A 16,717-nucleotide genomic window follows, 5' to 3' on the forward strand; every position below is an offset into this window, starting at 1 on the left:
GGGTGGTTACACACACATAAAACACAATGAAATTAGAGACACATTCGCCAACCTCATGAACGAGGTTTGCCATGACGGCGAGATTGAGCCGAAATTTCAGTCGTTGCAAGGCGAAAGCTTTGTCAAAAATTCAACTACAACTGAAGATGAGGCACGTCTTGACTTTAAGGCAAACGGACTCTGGGGTTCACGATTCAGCCGCGCTTTCTTTGATGTGAAAATTTTCAAGCCTCATGCCAAAACATCGCGAAAACTGCATGAAGACGCAAACTAATACCACGAAACGCTGAAGAACTCCAAATATCAGCAAAGAATTTTAAACGTAGAGCAGAGTAGCTTCTGCCCGCTAATTTTCGGATGCACCGGTGGCGCTGCTCCAACAGCCACGCGGACGATGGAGCGATTTGCCGAAAAACTAAGTGAAAAAAGACAAGAAAGCTATCCAGAATCTATAAACTACATTAGAACTAAAGTAAGCTTCGAGCTCCTGAGGAGCTCTATACTTTGTATAAGGGGGTGCAGATCGCTACGCAAAGTTTAATTTATCGACAACTCCATAAGCGGTATTGTATAGGAAGGACGGCTAAGATAAATTAACATTACGACGATGCACTTAATGCTGATTTATGACTTCATTGCTGATAAATATGCATTTTTATAACGCTGGTATGGCCCTATCCAGCTTGTGCACTTACCGTAACTAAACGGAAGGGCCCCTTTTATAATTTAGCTTTTTTTTCAAACTAATTTTTCAAAACCAACATGTCAGTCCAAATTAACCATTCCGCGTTCATCAAAATGAACCCTTAACACCGTTAATGTGCTAAAACCGCCAGTTTTCCTGCTCAGCTGTCACAGTAAAAATTAGAGTTCGAACTTGCATTTTCATACTTTCTGGTCGAATGTCACAGTTCAGGATTTACAGCTAGCGGATTTACAGCTAGCCCTCATAAAGATAGCCTAATTGTTGTGATAAACTTATTAAATAGATTTGTTATGTTTGATGTTTGTGCATGTATGTGGAGCGCCCTCTGAGGGATTTTAGAGACAGGTCAAGTGGCTTTCTGTGGGGAGGTGGGAAACTGGAACTGGCTTGAGGAGTCTGGTGGTGCGCCGCTGGACCTACTGAGCTCGGGTGAGATTGTTCCTCGTTTTTGATTTTTGTAATTCGATTTTAAATTTTAAATTAATTTAGTTGTTTTTTTTATTTGCTGATTTGTAAAATTCCCACTAACCGCTTATCATGGGTTAGTTTAGTCCCCTAAAGTCCAGTCAAAATCCTTTTTTTTACCTTTATGCTGCGTCAAGATGAAGAAAAACAACAAAGAGTGTACAAGCAAAGATTGCTTAAAACCTTCAGGACTGATAAATTGGATTAGATGTGATTGTTGTTCTAGTTGGTATCATATCAGTTGTGTAAATATTTCTCTTAGCGACTCTAAGAAAACCCAATGGTTTCAGTGTCCTTTATGCGTTGAAGTAAAATCTGTTAATAAAGCAACAATAGGTAATGATTTAGTGCTAGACAATTATGTTAATACAGCCATCTCAAATGTCCGAGTACTCAAGAGAGTTCCAAAAGACTCGCGTGTTCCCTTGGCGGAAAGTCTGTCGGATAAAATAAATGACATCGTCTACAATGTAGAAGATGTTACAAAATGGCTATTTTTTTTAACGTCTTTCTTGTTTTTTTTGGAGCAACCCAAAAGAAGTGGACGCAAACAGACCACATGCATGAGTTCTTTGATTAATAAAAAAATTCGAGCAAATGACGTGTCACTTCCAAAACCCCATCCCCAAGTTTCAAGGCCGCCTCTGAGTGACCTCGAGCAGAGAATAAAGTTAATAAGTAGTAAGCTCGATGAAGGAAATGTAAAGGGAGGAATAAGGCTTGCTGCTTCGGATGACAAAATAGTTCCTTTTTCAACTGATAACTATCAAAAATTGTTGTCTAAGCACCCGCAGCGAGCAAAATTTGCAGCTCCAAATCCAGAAAAGTTGGATAGTTTTTTCGTAACCGATTTCGACTTATACAAAGCGATAATGTCCTTTCCAAACGGATCAGCAGCAGGTCCTGATAAAATAGTTCCTCAAATTTTTAAAGATCTGGTTAGTAAGTCGAATGGCAGTGCAGGACTTAATTTTCTGAAATCGCTTACACAGCTGATAAACCTCATTGAGATGGCAAAATACCCGAACCACTAAGACCTTCTTTTGGCGCAAAGCTTATCGCCCTCATAAAGATAGACGGAGGATTGAGACCGATTGCCATAGGCAACACGCTGAGACGTATCGCGTCTAAATGCGCTGGAAGCAAGGCCCTCTCCGAGCGACAAAATTTTTTCGGAAACGTACATGTAGGATGCGGTACCAAAAGAGGAGCAGAAATAGCTGCGCACTCGTTTCGAAACCTAATTGAACCTAATGATAATCCAAAATGCACTGTTCTTTTAAAACTCGATTTTAAGAATGCCTTTAACTCTTTAAACAGAGAAACAATGCTGAATCATGTTTATTCAAATCGCCCCGAATTGTATAATTACACCCATTGCGCGTATGGTAAACCTAGTTACCTTTTTTACGGAAGCTCTGTCATAATGTCAGAAGACGGAACTCAGCAAGGTGATCCTGAAGCCCCACCCCTTTTTGCGGAAACAATTCATACAGTAGTCAAACAGTTGGAGTCGAAACTTAACATCTGGTATTTAGATGATGGGAATTTAGCCGACGACTATAAGGTAGTACTCCGGGACCTTAAAAACATTCTGAAATCGGAACAAATTTACGTCCTGAGCTTAAACACTGAGAAGTGTGAATTTTGTTTTTTGGGACCGACTACTAGTACACAGTATAATTCAATTTTAACACAATTTCGAAAAATATGCCCCAAAATAAAAATAAAAACAAAAGAAGAACTCCTCATTTTAGGATCTCCAACCGGCGAACTTTGCCGAAAAGAATTGCTCGACGAAAAACTTAAGGAGCTTGAAAAAATCTCGGATGTCATTGACAAACTAGACGCCCATTATGGTTTTTACCTCCTGAAAAATTGCTTTAGCATGCCAAAACTCCTATATTTTTTGCGTACGAGCCCTTGTTTTTTGCAAAATGATTTTTTGGAACGCTACGATAAATTACTAAGAAATTCGTTATGCAAGGTCACTAACGTGAAAATGGATGATAACCAGTTTTTACAAGCAGTTCTCCCGGCAGCCAAAGGTGGCTTGGGCGTTTCTTCCGCTCGTCTACTCGATTTACCCACTTTCTTAGCCTCAGCAGTAGGAGCGAAAGATGCCTTGAGCAAAATCTTTGGTTTGGAGCATGTGGATGGAACCTATGATGATGCGCTTAAACGGTGGTTTGACCTTGGAAAAATTGAAATGGCTCCGGAAAATGAAATCCAAAAAAATTGGACGGAGCCAATTTTTGACACCGAAATGGCAGACTTGATTTTACGACTCGAGACAACGGACGTAAAAAGGTTGAACGCGTTCCAAGATAGATTTGGCTCCCAATGGTTGAACGTCATCCCGTGCAAAAATTTAAGGTTAAAACTGTCAAACCAACAACTCAGAATTGCGATAGGACTTCGATTAGGATCAAAAATATGCGGACGGCATGAATGCGTGTGCGGAAAAGACGCAACCGAGGATGGTTGGCATGGTCTTTCTTGCCTCAAAAGTGCAGGGAGATTCTCTAGGCATTCAAACCTGAATGCCCTTATAAAGCAGAGTCTATCATCTACTCACATTCCGTCTGTTTTAGAACCACGACACCTCTACAGGACCGATCAGAAGCGACCAGACGGTTTGACGCTCGTTCCATGGGCTGATGGTAAGCAGCTCTTGTGGGATGTAACGGTAGTAGACTCCTTAGCTCCTTGTAGGATTAATGCGGGGTCTGTTTGTAACCCTGGTACGGCTGCCGCTGAAGCGGAAGAGCGAAAAATTGACAAGTATAAAGATCTTGTAAATGATGGATATCTTTTTCAACCGCTAGCTTTTGTAATTCAGGGCGCGGCCGGCGCCAGCACAAAAGTTTTTTTGAGCAAACTTTGTAAGAACCTAAGCATATGCACTGAGGAACCCAGAGCAGGCAAAACAGAGAATCTCCCTGGCAATACAGATTGCGAACGCCGCTTGCGTACTCGGAACAATGAATGACAAAATAACTTTCGACGAAGTTTTTTACTTGTAACATTTGTATATTTTATTATCTCGTGTCGAGTTGCGTGTTCTTATTGAAGAAACGTAACCCGTATCGATTTTAATTGAAAAGGACCTAAACACTTGTCATCTTCTTTTATCATTATCACTTCCATATCTAAAAAATTCCAAGGATTTTGACTGGAATACATGATGAAGGGACTCATGACTGTAACCTCGGTTACTATGATACTTTTGACCTTCTGATTACCTTAAATTACCCCTGTAGAACCCATCTCCTCCTCATCCCCTGTAGAACCCATCTCCTCCTCATCGTGGTGCAGGGGTGTACCTGCACTGCTGCCAGCAGTGTGGGGCTAACGGAGCTCTGGCATCCCAGGGAGTGGCGAACCCTCGGATGTATTCAGCCATGTACCCATATGAAAACTCGATCAAACAATTCACTGTCAGCTACGGTTCCCGCGGTACCTGGGGCCCCCAACTCAGCCGCATTGGGGAGCAAAGCCAAGTCGGTCAATCATTCCAAATCTCAAATCAATCTAGCTACTTGGAACACACGCACACTCCTTCCACCGGAAAGCCTCGCACTAATGGCTTCAACGCTAAAATCACTGAATATTCAAGTGGCCTGCATCCAAGAAACCCGATTCCAAGGATCCCCCTCCATCAACATCAACGATGTTGCAGACACTCCCTCCTATAAATTTTATTGCTCCGGATACGATGACAAGCAGGGGCTCCTTGGTGTTGGTATAGCCGTTGAAACAAAACTAGCCAACCACATTATGGAGTGGAGACCAATGGGACCACGCCTATGCTACATCCGCATCCATGCCAAACCAGCCCCCCTCTCAATTATCTGTAGTTATGCCCCAACTGAAGACAAAGCAAACGAAATCAAAGATGAGTTCTATGATGACCTCTCCAAGCTGACGGGCTTGGTCCAAAAAAAGGATCTGATGATCGTTGCAGGCGACTTCAACGCAAAAATTGGAAGTAGATGCAACTCCGAAGCAGCCAACATTAGAAAATTCACCATTGGCGATCGCAACAGCAATGGTGATCGACTCATCAGCTACGCAATGAACAACAACCTCGTCTTATCGAACACCACATTTCAAAAATCGGTGCACAAACTCCCAACATGGATATCCAACGATGGAAGAACGCAAAACCAGATTGACTTCATCCTGATATCCAGACGATGGAGATCTGGCATAGATGATGTCCGAACGGTGGGCCAAAAAAACTGCCTAATTCAGTCTGACCACAAGATGCTCAAAGCCAAGCTGAAGGTCAAATTGAAGGTATACACAAAAGCCCCCAAATCTTTCCGACATGATGTCAACACACTTAGAAACCCAAAAGTCTCCGACGCCTTTCGCAAGGATCTAAACCGCACATTGGGTAGCCTGCAAAACGAAAGCGACGTCAATGGCTACTGGACGGGCATCAAACACGCGCTGACAAAATCAACGGAAAATAACATTCCCAAAAAGAAGTCAATCCGGAACCCTTGGATCTCGCCAACGACCCTACAACTGGTGGAAAAACGAACCAGGGCCAGGACAGCAAAATCCAAAAAAAAACATTTCCAGGGACATCAAACGGTCGGTCAGGGTAGATAAAAAGAACTTCTACGAGACCATCGCTGATGATCTCATTGCGGCAGATGCAAACGGAAACTCGAGAAGAGTACACAATGCTGTAAGGAAACTAACCGGAACAAAAGCCCCAAACATCGATACAGTGAAAGACAAGAATGGAAAACTTATCACTGATACAAATGACAAAATTAAACAATGGGCCAACCATTTCGAACAACTACTAAACCGGCCAACAAAAAATCTAGCGACCCCTCAAATTCGCAGCCAAGCCCTCTCACAAATCAACACTGATACACCCAGTTTGGACGAAATCTCGCTCGCAATAAGAAAATTGAAGACAAACAAAGCAGCAGGAAATGATAATATCCCCCCGGAACTTTTTATTCATGGCCAACATGAGTTCTTCCCCACTTGCAACGCCTTCTCTCACTTATTTGGAAAGAGGAGAAGATTCCAAATGACTGGAAGACAGCAGTCATAGTCCCCATCCACAAAACAAAAAAGACGACAAAGCCAAATGCTCAAACTATCGTGGCATCTCACTCTTGAATATCGCTTTCAAGATCTTAGAGGCGATCCTCAAAAACAGGCTCGAACCAGCCTATGATACAGTTGCTAGAGACAACCAGGCTGGCTTCAAAAAGAAGCGCGGATGTCGCGATCAAATATTTGCAATCAGACAAATAGTAGAACAAAGACACGAATACAATAGACAGACTGTTCTCGTATTTATTGACTTTAAAGCTTCGTTTGACAGCGTCAACCGCGAGACAATCTGGTGCATCCTCGAGAGTCACGGCCTCCCATCCAAAATCCTCCAAATCCTAAGAGCCATGTACACAGAAACGTTTAGTACAGTCAGGGTTTACAACTCACTATCTAACCCATTTGCCATTGTCTCAGGGGTCAGACAAGGTTCGATTCTTGCACCATTCTTGTTCAACCTTGTAATCGACTGGGCATTGCTCGAAGCAACGGAAAACCAACCCCTTGGCATCGCTCTTGACGATATGGTAATTACAGATCTAGACTTCGCTGATGATATCTGTTTACTTGAAGACAATATCAAAGACGCACAGACACTTCTTGATCTAGTCACTCGCGCCGCTGCAAAAGGCGGTCTTGAAATAAACACATCTAAAACGAAATTCTGCTCTGCTTATCCTGGAGACCAAATGACCTGCAATGACGCCCCCATCGATAGGGTGAATACTTTCACCTATCTAGGCAGCAACCTGCAACTCGATGGTGACGTGTCACACGAAATCCAGATCCGCCTCGGAAAAGCAACGACGCTTCAAACAATTAGACAAGCTCTGGAAACAAAGATCAGTCCCGACCAGAATCAAATCGAAAGTAAACAAAGCATGTGTCGAAAGCGTGCTCCTGTATGGATGTGAATCCTGGCCAGTCACGGCATCCGATACTCAACGCCTCGACTCTTTCAACTGCAGATGCATGAGAAACCTTGGTGCTCCGACAGACACCATGAGTTCCACCGTACAACAAAGACGCCTCAAATGGCTAGGGCACACCCTACGCATGGAACCCAACATGATACCCAACGCATGCCTGGAATTTGAGAAAGCCGACAACTGGAAGAGACCCCCCGGTGGAGTAAAGAACTCGTGGAGACGGTTAGTGAAGAAGGAACTCCGCCCATTCTTGAAACCCCAAAAAATGACCCACAAGAACTGGGAGGCAAGCTGGTTCGATTTGGCCAAAGATACTGCACTGAACAGGCCGCAGTGGAAAGCAATTGTGAGAGATATACATATGGCGGGCAATGGGCAGTAATGCTCGAAAACGCCCTACGACGACGACGACGACGACCTTAAAAAGAAAAAAAAAGAAAAAAGCTGAAGGGCGCATGGTCTCAGTTGTAAAATATTTTTGTCAAGCTAGTTGCCACGTGCAGACACTTCTGAGAATCGTTCGTCAACAAATTTGCACATGAATTTCATGAATCTACTTTTCAATCCGTTAGGTTTACTGATGTCGATGTATTTCTCGATTTGATTAACAAGCCTGCAAGTTCTGAAGACAAATTCACCTCTGGCCTTTTCAAGTCCTCGTCTTGTAATGTTTAAACACTTCCGTTATTCTTCTTCGGTATGTGAATGGGTAATAGACAAATCTGTTTAGTAAGTTTATCACAACAGTTAGGCTACCACATTTAGTTAGGCTACCACAATTAGTTCGTCACAACACACAATAGTACCTTGCAGTATTTTCCCTCCGAGTCTTTCAGTCGACGCACCACACAACGGAAAAGGGATGACCGCAATTGACCATCGATATGGGCCTTCTCCAATATCTCGTACATTTTTCTGTCCTCATTAGCCTTAGATGTTTCAGTCTTTAACAGTTTCAGCTGAGAGTTTTGCATCAAAAAAATCACATTTTGTAGGAATAATAAGCACTCCTAAGCCGAGTAGCTTGTTAAACAAGTCGGCATGTCTTCTCTTCTGCAGTTCTTTTTAATCTATTTCTTTGATATAGTGCCTTCACCAATCTCTTATATGCGCTACTGAACAAAGGGAATATTTACGCATTTAAGGCATAGTTACATCAGAGATAATTTTTCCAATCTATACAACGAGGTTTGTGTTGACATCAAAATTGTGCTAAAAGTTCAGAAGATTCCAAGCCATAGTTTTTTTTTTTTCAGCAACTCAGCCACCTTTGAAGAGGAGAGAATACTAGATTTACAACGAACAAACTCTGCGATGATTTATTCGGTTGTGTGATGATAGATTCCGTTAAAAACGTTTTTGCATTATCAGGTTATGCAATCTCAAAATATTAAAGTCAACCAATCATACATTTGCAATTTTATAATTTGCGTCATAGTAATAATAGTTACATAAGCTTCTGAAAGGAGAGGATAGAATTGGAAAGGAGACTAGATTCAGAAGACTCCACCAACTCCAAAAACAGTTTGAAAGACGCGAATAAGTACGAAGAAACATTCAAGTAGTCAAAATATCAAGAAGGATTTTTTAATATTGAGCAGAGTAGCTTCTGTCCCCTGACGCACTGGTAGAGCAGCACCCAGAATGAAGCTCGGACTATGCAGCAACAAGGAGTAAAAATGAGCGAAATGAACTGAAAAGTACCCGGAAGCCATGATTTCATCCGAACAAAGAAACGTCGCTTTAGTATCGTTCTTTCATTTTCATTCAATTTAATGGTTGATTTTGTATTTTCTTTTTGACTTTGAAAATCTTAAGTTGTTGGTAATATTCTTTCGAAACAAGAAAGTATGGCCTTCGGCATTATGTCCCGCTCAATCCTTTAGTGTATTTTTTTACTCCTCGTCCTCATCATCTGGAGAGAAGTTGCAACAGCCTTAAGCAAACTAAAGAGAAAGGTACAAAAGTCATTTAAGGTAACCTGATGTATTTACTTAGGATCTGAAGAACCTGGTTTCAGATTGCAATGAACCCTTCACATATGTACAGTATGTGGCCTAACGGCCAACGAAACATCAACAGTCCCAGTCCATTTCAATCCGCCGCTGCTGCTGCCAACTATACTAACCCAACCAACAGACTCCAGGCAGTGATGAACGCTGCCGGTAATCCATACAACCAAATGGTTGCATCCTATGCCCCATCGCCTTACGACCGATCCAATACTCTGTCAAGAAATCCCGCAATGGACTATGCTTCAATGCAGAAGATTCAGAATCAGTTTTCCACCGGATCTTTTTATAACACCACGGCTGCTGCAGTCGCGCATAATCCATACGATCTCTACAGGCAAAACTCATCTGTAGCCGCACCCAATTTCTCGGATCTTAACAGAAGCAATGGAGGCCTCATGTCTAAAGATCCTTTGGCGCACTCAGCGTCCGCATATTCAAATCTGTTCACGCAAGGTTTTGGGTCTTCCGGAACTGAGCCCCTTCTTTCTGGCCTGACAGCTAGAGACTATGGGTTGTCACTAAACCCCGCCATTAGTCAAGATGTTGTCAGCTCAGTATTTGAGTCTTCGTTAATTTCTCACGGACAACAGCAACATCAGCAGCAGCAACATTTACAGCAGGCAGCGCATGCACAGCAGCAAGCTGTCCAACAGCAGCAGCAGCAGCAACAACAACAACACTCGGCGCAGTCTTCAGCGCAGACAGTCGCTCAGCAACAGCAACATCAAAGAGCAGCAGCTGCTGCGGCTGCAGCACATCTGGAGTTGCAACAAGCTCAACAGCAACCACAGCAAGCGTCTCCTTTAGCTCAAACTGCTGCTCCGCAACCAAGTGGCAATGCCAGACGCAATAGCCAGGGCGCATCAAACCAGCATTCTGAGAAAAATAGGCATGCTTCAGACCCATACTCTTGTCAACAGCAGAATAAAGTGCCTCAAGCTACGTCTCAGGTTCAAAAACAACTGCAACAAGCGCAGCCCCAACAAACACAGCAAACTCAATTGCAAAACCCACCGAGCGTACCGAGTCATGCTCCTGGATCTGTAGATGCAGTGGCACAGAGTCCCAGACAGCCTCAGTCTATAGCTTCCTACCATTCACCCGCAGAACATACACCCCAGACTCCGAAAACTCCTCGCATTCTTACCTTTTCGGATGAACTGCGTCACTTAGCTACGATTATTGAAAAATGTGGCTCCCCTTCTCAAGCGACAGAGTTTACTTCAAGATCAATAGACGTCGTTGCAATTTCAGAAAAGCTTAATAAGTATACGGGAATTACAAAAATGAGTATCGAAACTCAAACAGCAAATTCAGCTGAAGACGAATTGTTCATTGTAGACGCTGAAGTTAAAGAGTTCTGTAGGAATGTTCCGCGCGAGTTGGTAATCAGAGCTTCGAAGGCACCACAGGGTGGCATCCGACTGGGTGTTTGGGGTCGGGAAGAGATTCCGTCTGCCTCTGAGTTTGGTCCTTTCAAAGGTAGACTTTGCCAGAGTGGAACTATAGTACCGGACACAGCCGATGATCATTGGCTAGTGAGGTCTTTGAGAAGTAGCAACACTTACTATTTTCTCCCTGATAGTATCAATCCACCGCCTCGGTGGATGATGTTTATCAATTCTGGCTATTCAGAGCAGGGAATTGAGCCGAATTGCTTCCTGTTATTTCAATCGGACAATGAGTACATAATCCGTGTCATGTGCAGTATTCAGCCAGAAACAGAAGTGTTGATTTGTGTGAATGAAGACTTGCTACCAAATCACCTGCTGGTGTCTCCCATAGTAGAAGCACCCAAAGAGAAATTAGTGACGATATCGCCCACAGCTTCCTCTAAGCGACCCCTGCCTCCGATTGCAATCCAAGAGCATAACCCAGAATCCGAGACTGAGAATCTGGAAAATATGAGCGACCAAGGCGCCGAAACCGACTCAGAACAACTGCCGCCGACTCCTGCCGTCAAAGTAAAGTCGAAAAATAAGAAAAAGAAAAAAGGTGGCAAGAAAAGTTCGTCTCAGAGCGCCTCTCCGATTGCGAAAGAAGTGCACAGAACTATTTACTTTGAAGACATCCCCTTTTACATTACTCACAACGCGTGTAGAGATTGTAAGAAGTACTTCCTGGAATGTTCGGCTTATGAAACCCATCGAAAGTCGTACCACGAAGATAACTTACCTTGGAGGTGTAAACTTTGCGACGCAATTGGTTACAAGGAACTGGGAAAGTTGAAGTCGCATTACAAAAAAGAGCATGATAAAGAAGACAAAATTCTCTACTTTGACAAATGTAGAAATGAAGCGATTGAGCTGAGTTATCAAGTAGATTTTGAACAAGATCTCTCAGAGTTTGTTGAGTACGAACTGTTTAGCGGTGCCCGGAAGTTGAAATCCAAACGGAAACTGCCAGAAAAGCCGGAAAACATAGTAGATAGCGAAAACCAACCAGATTGTTCAGCTGTGGACGACGAAAGTGTGCCGGAGAGAAAGAAAGCCAGGATCGAGTCTGAAAAAGAAGTAGCGAATGTTGAAATGGAAGAAAAGCTAGATTTGCCCCAAGAAGAAGAGGAAATTATGGAAGAAAATCAAGACGACAATCAAGAAGAGGATGACGAAGAAGAAGAAATAGTGGAAGATAAACCAGCAAAACATTCAAAAGGAAAGAAAGGATCTTCCAAGAAAGACAAAAGTGGAAAGGGCAAGAAAAAGAAGGCCGGTAAAAAGGGAAGTAGCAAGAAGGGAAATGCGTCTGGAAGTACTGAGTTGCCATGTTCGACTAGAAAGACCTCCCCTAGAAGATCGGCTCATCGCCAAAGTGAAATCGAAATCTCAATTGAGGACGATGATGGCAGTGAAATTAAAATGAAGTTTGATGCGGATGATGACGACTATATGAACGACGAAGAATTCATGCAGAATCTGCATCTGAACGCGTCTAATGAAAGTGATCCTGATTATGGAAATGGAGCTCAGTTGCCGAACTCGAAGAAAAAGAAGAAGAAAAACGTGAAAGGAAAGAAGGGCAAAAAGAAGCCAGGACAGTCGCCCAAAATAGTTGAGGAGGAACTGGAAATAGAAATTGAACCAGAACAGATGATGGATGATGAAGAAGAGATTGAGGAGTCGCAGAGTCCGTTGCCGGTTCCTTCGTCAACTCGGTCTTCGGGTAAGTCCAGTAAAGGAAGACCTCGAAAGGATGCATCGCAGTCGCCGGTAGCGTCCAAGAGTCCCACGAAAGAAAAATCTCAAAAGGAAAAAGAAAGTAAAAGTTCGAAGTCAAAATCAAGTCCAAAAGGCTCAAAGGGAAGAGGAAGGTCAAAGACTCCGACGAAGTCAAATCAGAAAGCAGAAGAAAACACAAACGAGGTCGATGAAAAGGTTATAGCTGAGATATTGGCCAATGAGAGCAAGAAGTTTCCCTCTCAGAAAGTGAAAGAAGCCACTAAAAGTTTGAATGCTGAAGTTGAACCAACTTCGAATGATGCTGAAAATTGCTCACTAACTGATCAGTCAAAAATGTCCCCCGAAATTAAAAAGAAGCCGGAGAAAAAGTTCGAATGTCATTTGTGTTTGGATAAGTTCATAATGGTAGCAAAGTTCGAACGTCACATGACAGACGTGCATAAAATAGAAAAACCGTGGAAGTGCGAAAGTTGTGAAATGTCTTTCAAAAGATACTTTCTGATGTCGCAGCATGTAAAAATGCGTCATGCAGATGACAACGAGGACGAAGAGGAGGAACGTATAAGTAGCCAATCAGATCGCTGCTCTGAAAATGACGTCAGTGGAGTTGAACAATCAGAAAACGATGGCGAACCCGACGAAATGCCATTGGCTCATAACCTTGTAAATAAACCCCTGGCACATTACAATCCTCTGGACCATTTAAAACATAAACATTCCAACAATATTTTGCCTCCGCCAGTTTTGAGCAATAAAACACAGCCTGTTTTGAAGCAGGAATCAGTGGAAGCTGCCGCTGATGTAAAAACTGGTAAGTTTAAGTCTCAAAATGAAGAAGCGTGGGTTCAAAAAGGACCCGAAAATGAAGACTCGAGCACCGTTGATTACAAAAACGAAACTTCGGTGTCGAATAGTACTGCTATTTATGCACAACAGCAGTCGTGCTCAATGGATGCAGAAACATCACAGGCGCTGCAGGCTATTGCGGAGTTCTCATCGGAACAAATTCTTCTGCAGGGAGACTATGGAAATAGCACTATGGACAAGGAGTTTTTGTCGTCTGGAAAAGGAGCGACGAATAACGATGTCGAGTCACTTAACTTATCAGAATCACATAGTAAAGATAAAGACAAAAAACGCAAATTGAAGGTAGCAAGAACATTTGTGTGCGAACATTGCGATCCACAAGTCGAGTTCAACCATGCAAATAGGTGGTCGAAACATCTGGCAGAGAAACATGATATAAAGAAACCGTTCAAGTGTGAATTGTGTAGCAAAAGTTTTTCTAGTCAGCAGGCATTAGATAATCACGTAAAGCGATGTGGAACCGGGGCTGGTGAGGCTTCGTCAATAGATCCAGCTAACTCTGCTCTTAGGTGTAACAAATGCAATATTGAAATTAAATCTATGAAGCAATATACTCTACACATGTCAGGCGACCATTCATCCGCAGTTCCTTATCTGTGTCAGCTATGTACATACCAGTTTCCAAGAGCCAGTGTGCTAGCCGAACATCTCAGGTCAGCACACAGTGTCGTAGTCAAAGAAAGCCAACTGGTCCCGCTTACTTGCTCTCCGATGAGACAAAACGAACCGCCGCCGCCGACGCCGGATAAAACTTCGTCGCCTAGCGTGACGATAGAGCCCGTAGAAAAAAGCATAGCAGCTATATCAAAACAGAGTATTGCTTGTGAAAGCCCAACCACTACCACTACACCTGTGAAGAAAAAATCCGCGAAGAACAGTCCGAAAATAAGTTCTAATCCCGAAAGTATCAGTAATGTCAGTCTCAATCCAGCCGTGGTTTCGGTTTCAAACTCACACCTGATTCAATCGGAGGCATCCGCAGTTGCAATACAACCGGAAAACGTTTCTTCTAATCCAACACTAGCGCCACAGCCCTTCATAACAACAGGTAGTGAGCCAAAAGCCTTGACAATATCAGTAGCTGCTGCAGCTCAAAACTTATCTGAAACGACGGCTTCGATGAATGATTCTCAAGGACAAAATGGGGACAAGAAACCAAAGCAGACTCAATGTCAGATTTGTTTCAAGTGGATGGACAAAAACTATTTCCAGGATCACATGAATCTCCACAATGGAAACAAGCCGTATGAGTGCGAGATTTGTAAGCAGAGGTTTGCTCAACGAGCTGGACTCGCATACCATAAGAAGAACCAACACTCGAGCACACCTGGAAACTCCGGAACTTCATCTGTACACAGTGGGAAACAGACAACGTTGGGTTCCTCCTCGTCAAACCCAGTTAATCCTGCAACATCGTTGATCCAAAATGGAAATGCGAACCTATCGTCTAATGTTCCAATTGCGATTGCACCTGTAATGAGGAACATTACAGCTGCGACAACCTTAGCATCTGGTTCAAGTTTAGAATCAACAGGGAAAAATGTTACAACGGGATCTCCAACGGTAGCCCAAACATTTCCTCTAATGGAGCTAAATGGACAAACATTAGTAGCTACTACCACCAGTACGAAACCTGGGAGTCAAAATCAATCCCAGTCAAAGCCAGTTGCACCAGCAGTTCCAACAAAGGCGATGGAAATGATCTTGCATAAAAACCGAACGATTCTCCCAGCCAGTGCCAAACCGGCAGCTGTAGCGCCAGTGATACCGGCTGCGAAGAATAGTCCGCAGCCTTCGGCTATTATTATTCCCGCAACATCGGCTGGCAAAACGACGTTCCAGTTAGCGAGCGACGGGAAACAAACGCCTGTGGGAGCTAATTTCATTCTGACACCTTTTTCAGCTGGAAAGGCAAACAGTGGCAGTATTGACAATAGTATGAAGCAAGCAGTTTCAACAACGAAACCAATTGCTCCGAAGAAACAGGGAAAGCCGGCCAATAGCAGCGGATCTAAAAAATCAACCAGTACTGGCCAGAAGAAAGTGTTACCTGCCCCTATTTTGCCGGCACCGAACGCAAGCGAGGTATTGAAAGCACTGAATTGCTCTGAGACTCTTGGCGAACCGACTCAATCTGTAGAATCATCAGGAACTGCATCAAGCAATGAATCCGAAAAGCATTTGAATCAGGAATCGGCTGTTGTGCATGATATTGCACCACAGCTGGACACTAGTCAAAGTAACCTTGTATCGAAAAGTACAGAAAGTTTCACTGCTCAACAACAAAACTCGAGTAAGTCAATTGAGACGGAGGGACCGCCGGTGTCTGTGGCTACGACGGAAGAAACCTCCAAAGCAGATTCAGTTGAAAACAAAACGTGATAGGACTTTTTCAAACTGAAAATTTAAAATAAATTTCAATTTTCAAAACAATTGATTATTTTTGTATCTTTTCTGATGCATTATGTTCTATATTTTTGTAGACTTAGAAAACAAGTTTCTTTGTATTAATTTCATTTTATGTAGCTTTAGAAACTTTAAGTGTCTTTCCTAATTGAATACGGAGTGAACGGCTGTTATTTATGTTTCAGTGTTAGATTTTTCTTTCGATCAATACAATCCTTAACCCACCATTTTATTATGCAGTATGGCTATCAAAATAGTAAAAAAAATCTTTCTTTGAAATAAATTCATAATATGAATATGTACACTTTTATGTTCTATGCATATGATTCTTTACCCGTTAATTATTTTTAACTTTCACATGGTTGAAAAAGTTTACAGTTTCAGTATTAACAAGTGGCTTAGATATAGTGTTATTATGAATATTTCTGATTGTAAACTAAGTTTCTATCTGTCGTACTTATACATGACGAGGGAGGTGTATATAGCAGCAACATGTCTCTCTCTTTTCTTCCCATTTCAACTGGACACAGTCTTTTAATGGTCTCTGATTTCTCTTTGTTGCATTCGTTTCTTCGCGCAGTATCGCATCTGGTCTGGTATCCATTGTCCAATTTAGATTATAAATACCTGCAATTAGATAATTTATGCTCTAAAATTCTTATTTTCCAACCTTTTCGAATAATTATTTGCAAGCATAAATTTGAAGCTAAACGAAAAACTAGTGGAATGGGAAATTGATTAGTTACCCTCTTGAATCATTTTCCACACAGAACAAGGAAGTGGAAAATGTTTTTTTTTATAAAGAAAATATTAAAGCCGGGCTCATGCCACTCAGTTTTATTGTTCGGACCACGTCACCGGTTTCGTTTTTTTCCCAGTCAATTTTGACTACCTCAAATAGCTCGTAGGGGTCAAGTGTGGTATCATATTAAAACCCTATTAGTCATGATTGTGTGTTCTAAAAGGATTTCCAAAGATTTGTTGAGAGGCTGACACCCAAGTTAGGTTCTTCTACAATTTTGGCGTTCTTTTAACTAAATTTACCGCTCTGCCTTGTTTAAA

The 16,717-nt window shown here is 42.5% G+C and overlaps 3 protein-coding genes across 3 annotated transcripts in view; all 3 read left to right on the forward strand.

Moving 5' to 3' along the window:
* The first annotated feature begins 965 nt into the window (after nucleotides 1-965).
* Nucleotides 966-16,717, forward strand: part of LOC134848372 (uncharacterized) — a 40,901-nt gene continuing 25,149 nt past the window's right edge. The window contains exon 1 of the mRNA XM_063865782.1: nucleotides 966-987. The gene's annotated coding sequence lies outside the window, so the exon portion shown is untranslated. The remainder of the gene's footprint in view (nucleotides 988-16,717) is intronic.
* LOC134848656 (craniofacial development protein 2-like) lies at nucleotides 4,757-5,794 on the forward strand. Its single transcript, XM_063866174.1, has one exon. It carries the CDS (start codon nucleotides 4,757-4,759, stop codon nucleotides 5,792-5,794), a length of 1,038 nt encoding a protein of 345 aa, XP_063722244.1.
* Nucleotides 9,213-16,312, forward strand: LOC134847581 (uncharacterized). The gene has a single exon (XM_063864678.1). It carries the CDS (start codon nucleotides 9,215-9,217, stop codon nucleotides 15,629-15,631), a length of 6,417 nt encoding a protein of 2,138 aa, XP_063720748.1. The 5' UTR covers nucleotides 9,213-9,214; the 3' UTR covers nucleotides 15,632-16,312.

The sequence above is a fragment of the Symsagittifera roscoffensis genome, chromosome 6, assembly GCF_963678635.1.
Source record: "Symsagittifera roscoffensis chromosome 6, txSymRosc1.1, whole genome shotgun sequence".
In the NCBI taxonomy this organism is placed as follows: Eukaryota; Metazoa; Xenacoelomorpha; order Acoela; family Convolutidae; genus Symsagittifera; species Symsagittifera roscoffensis.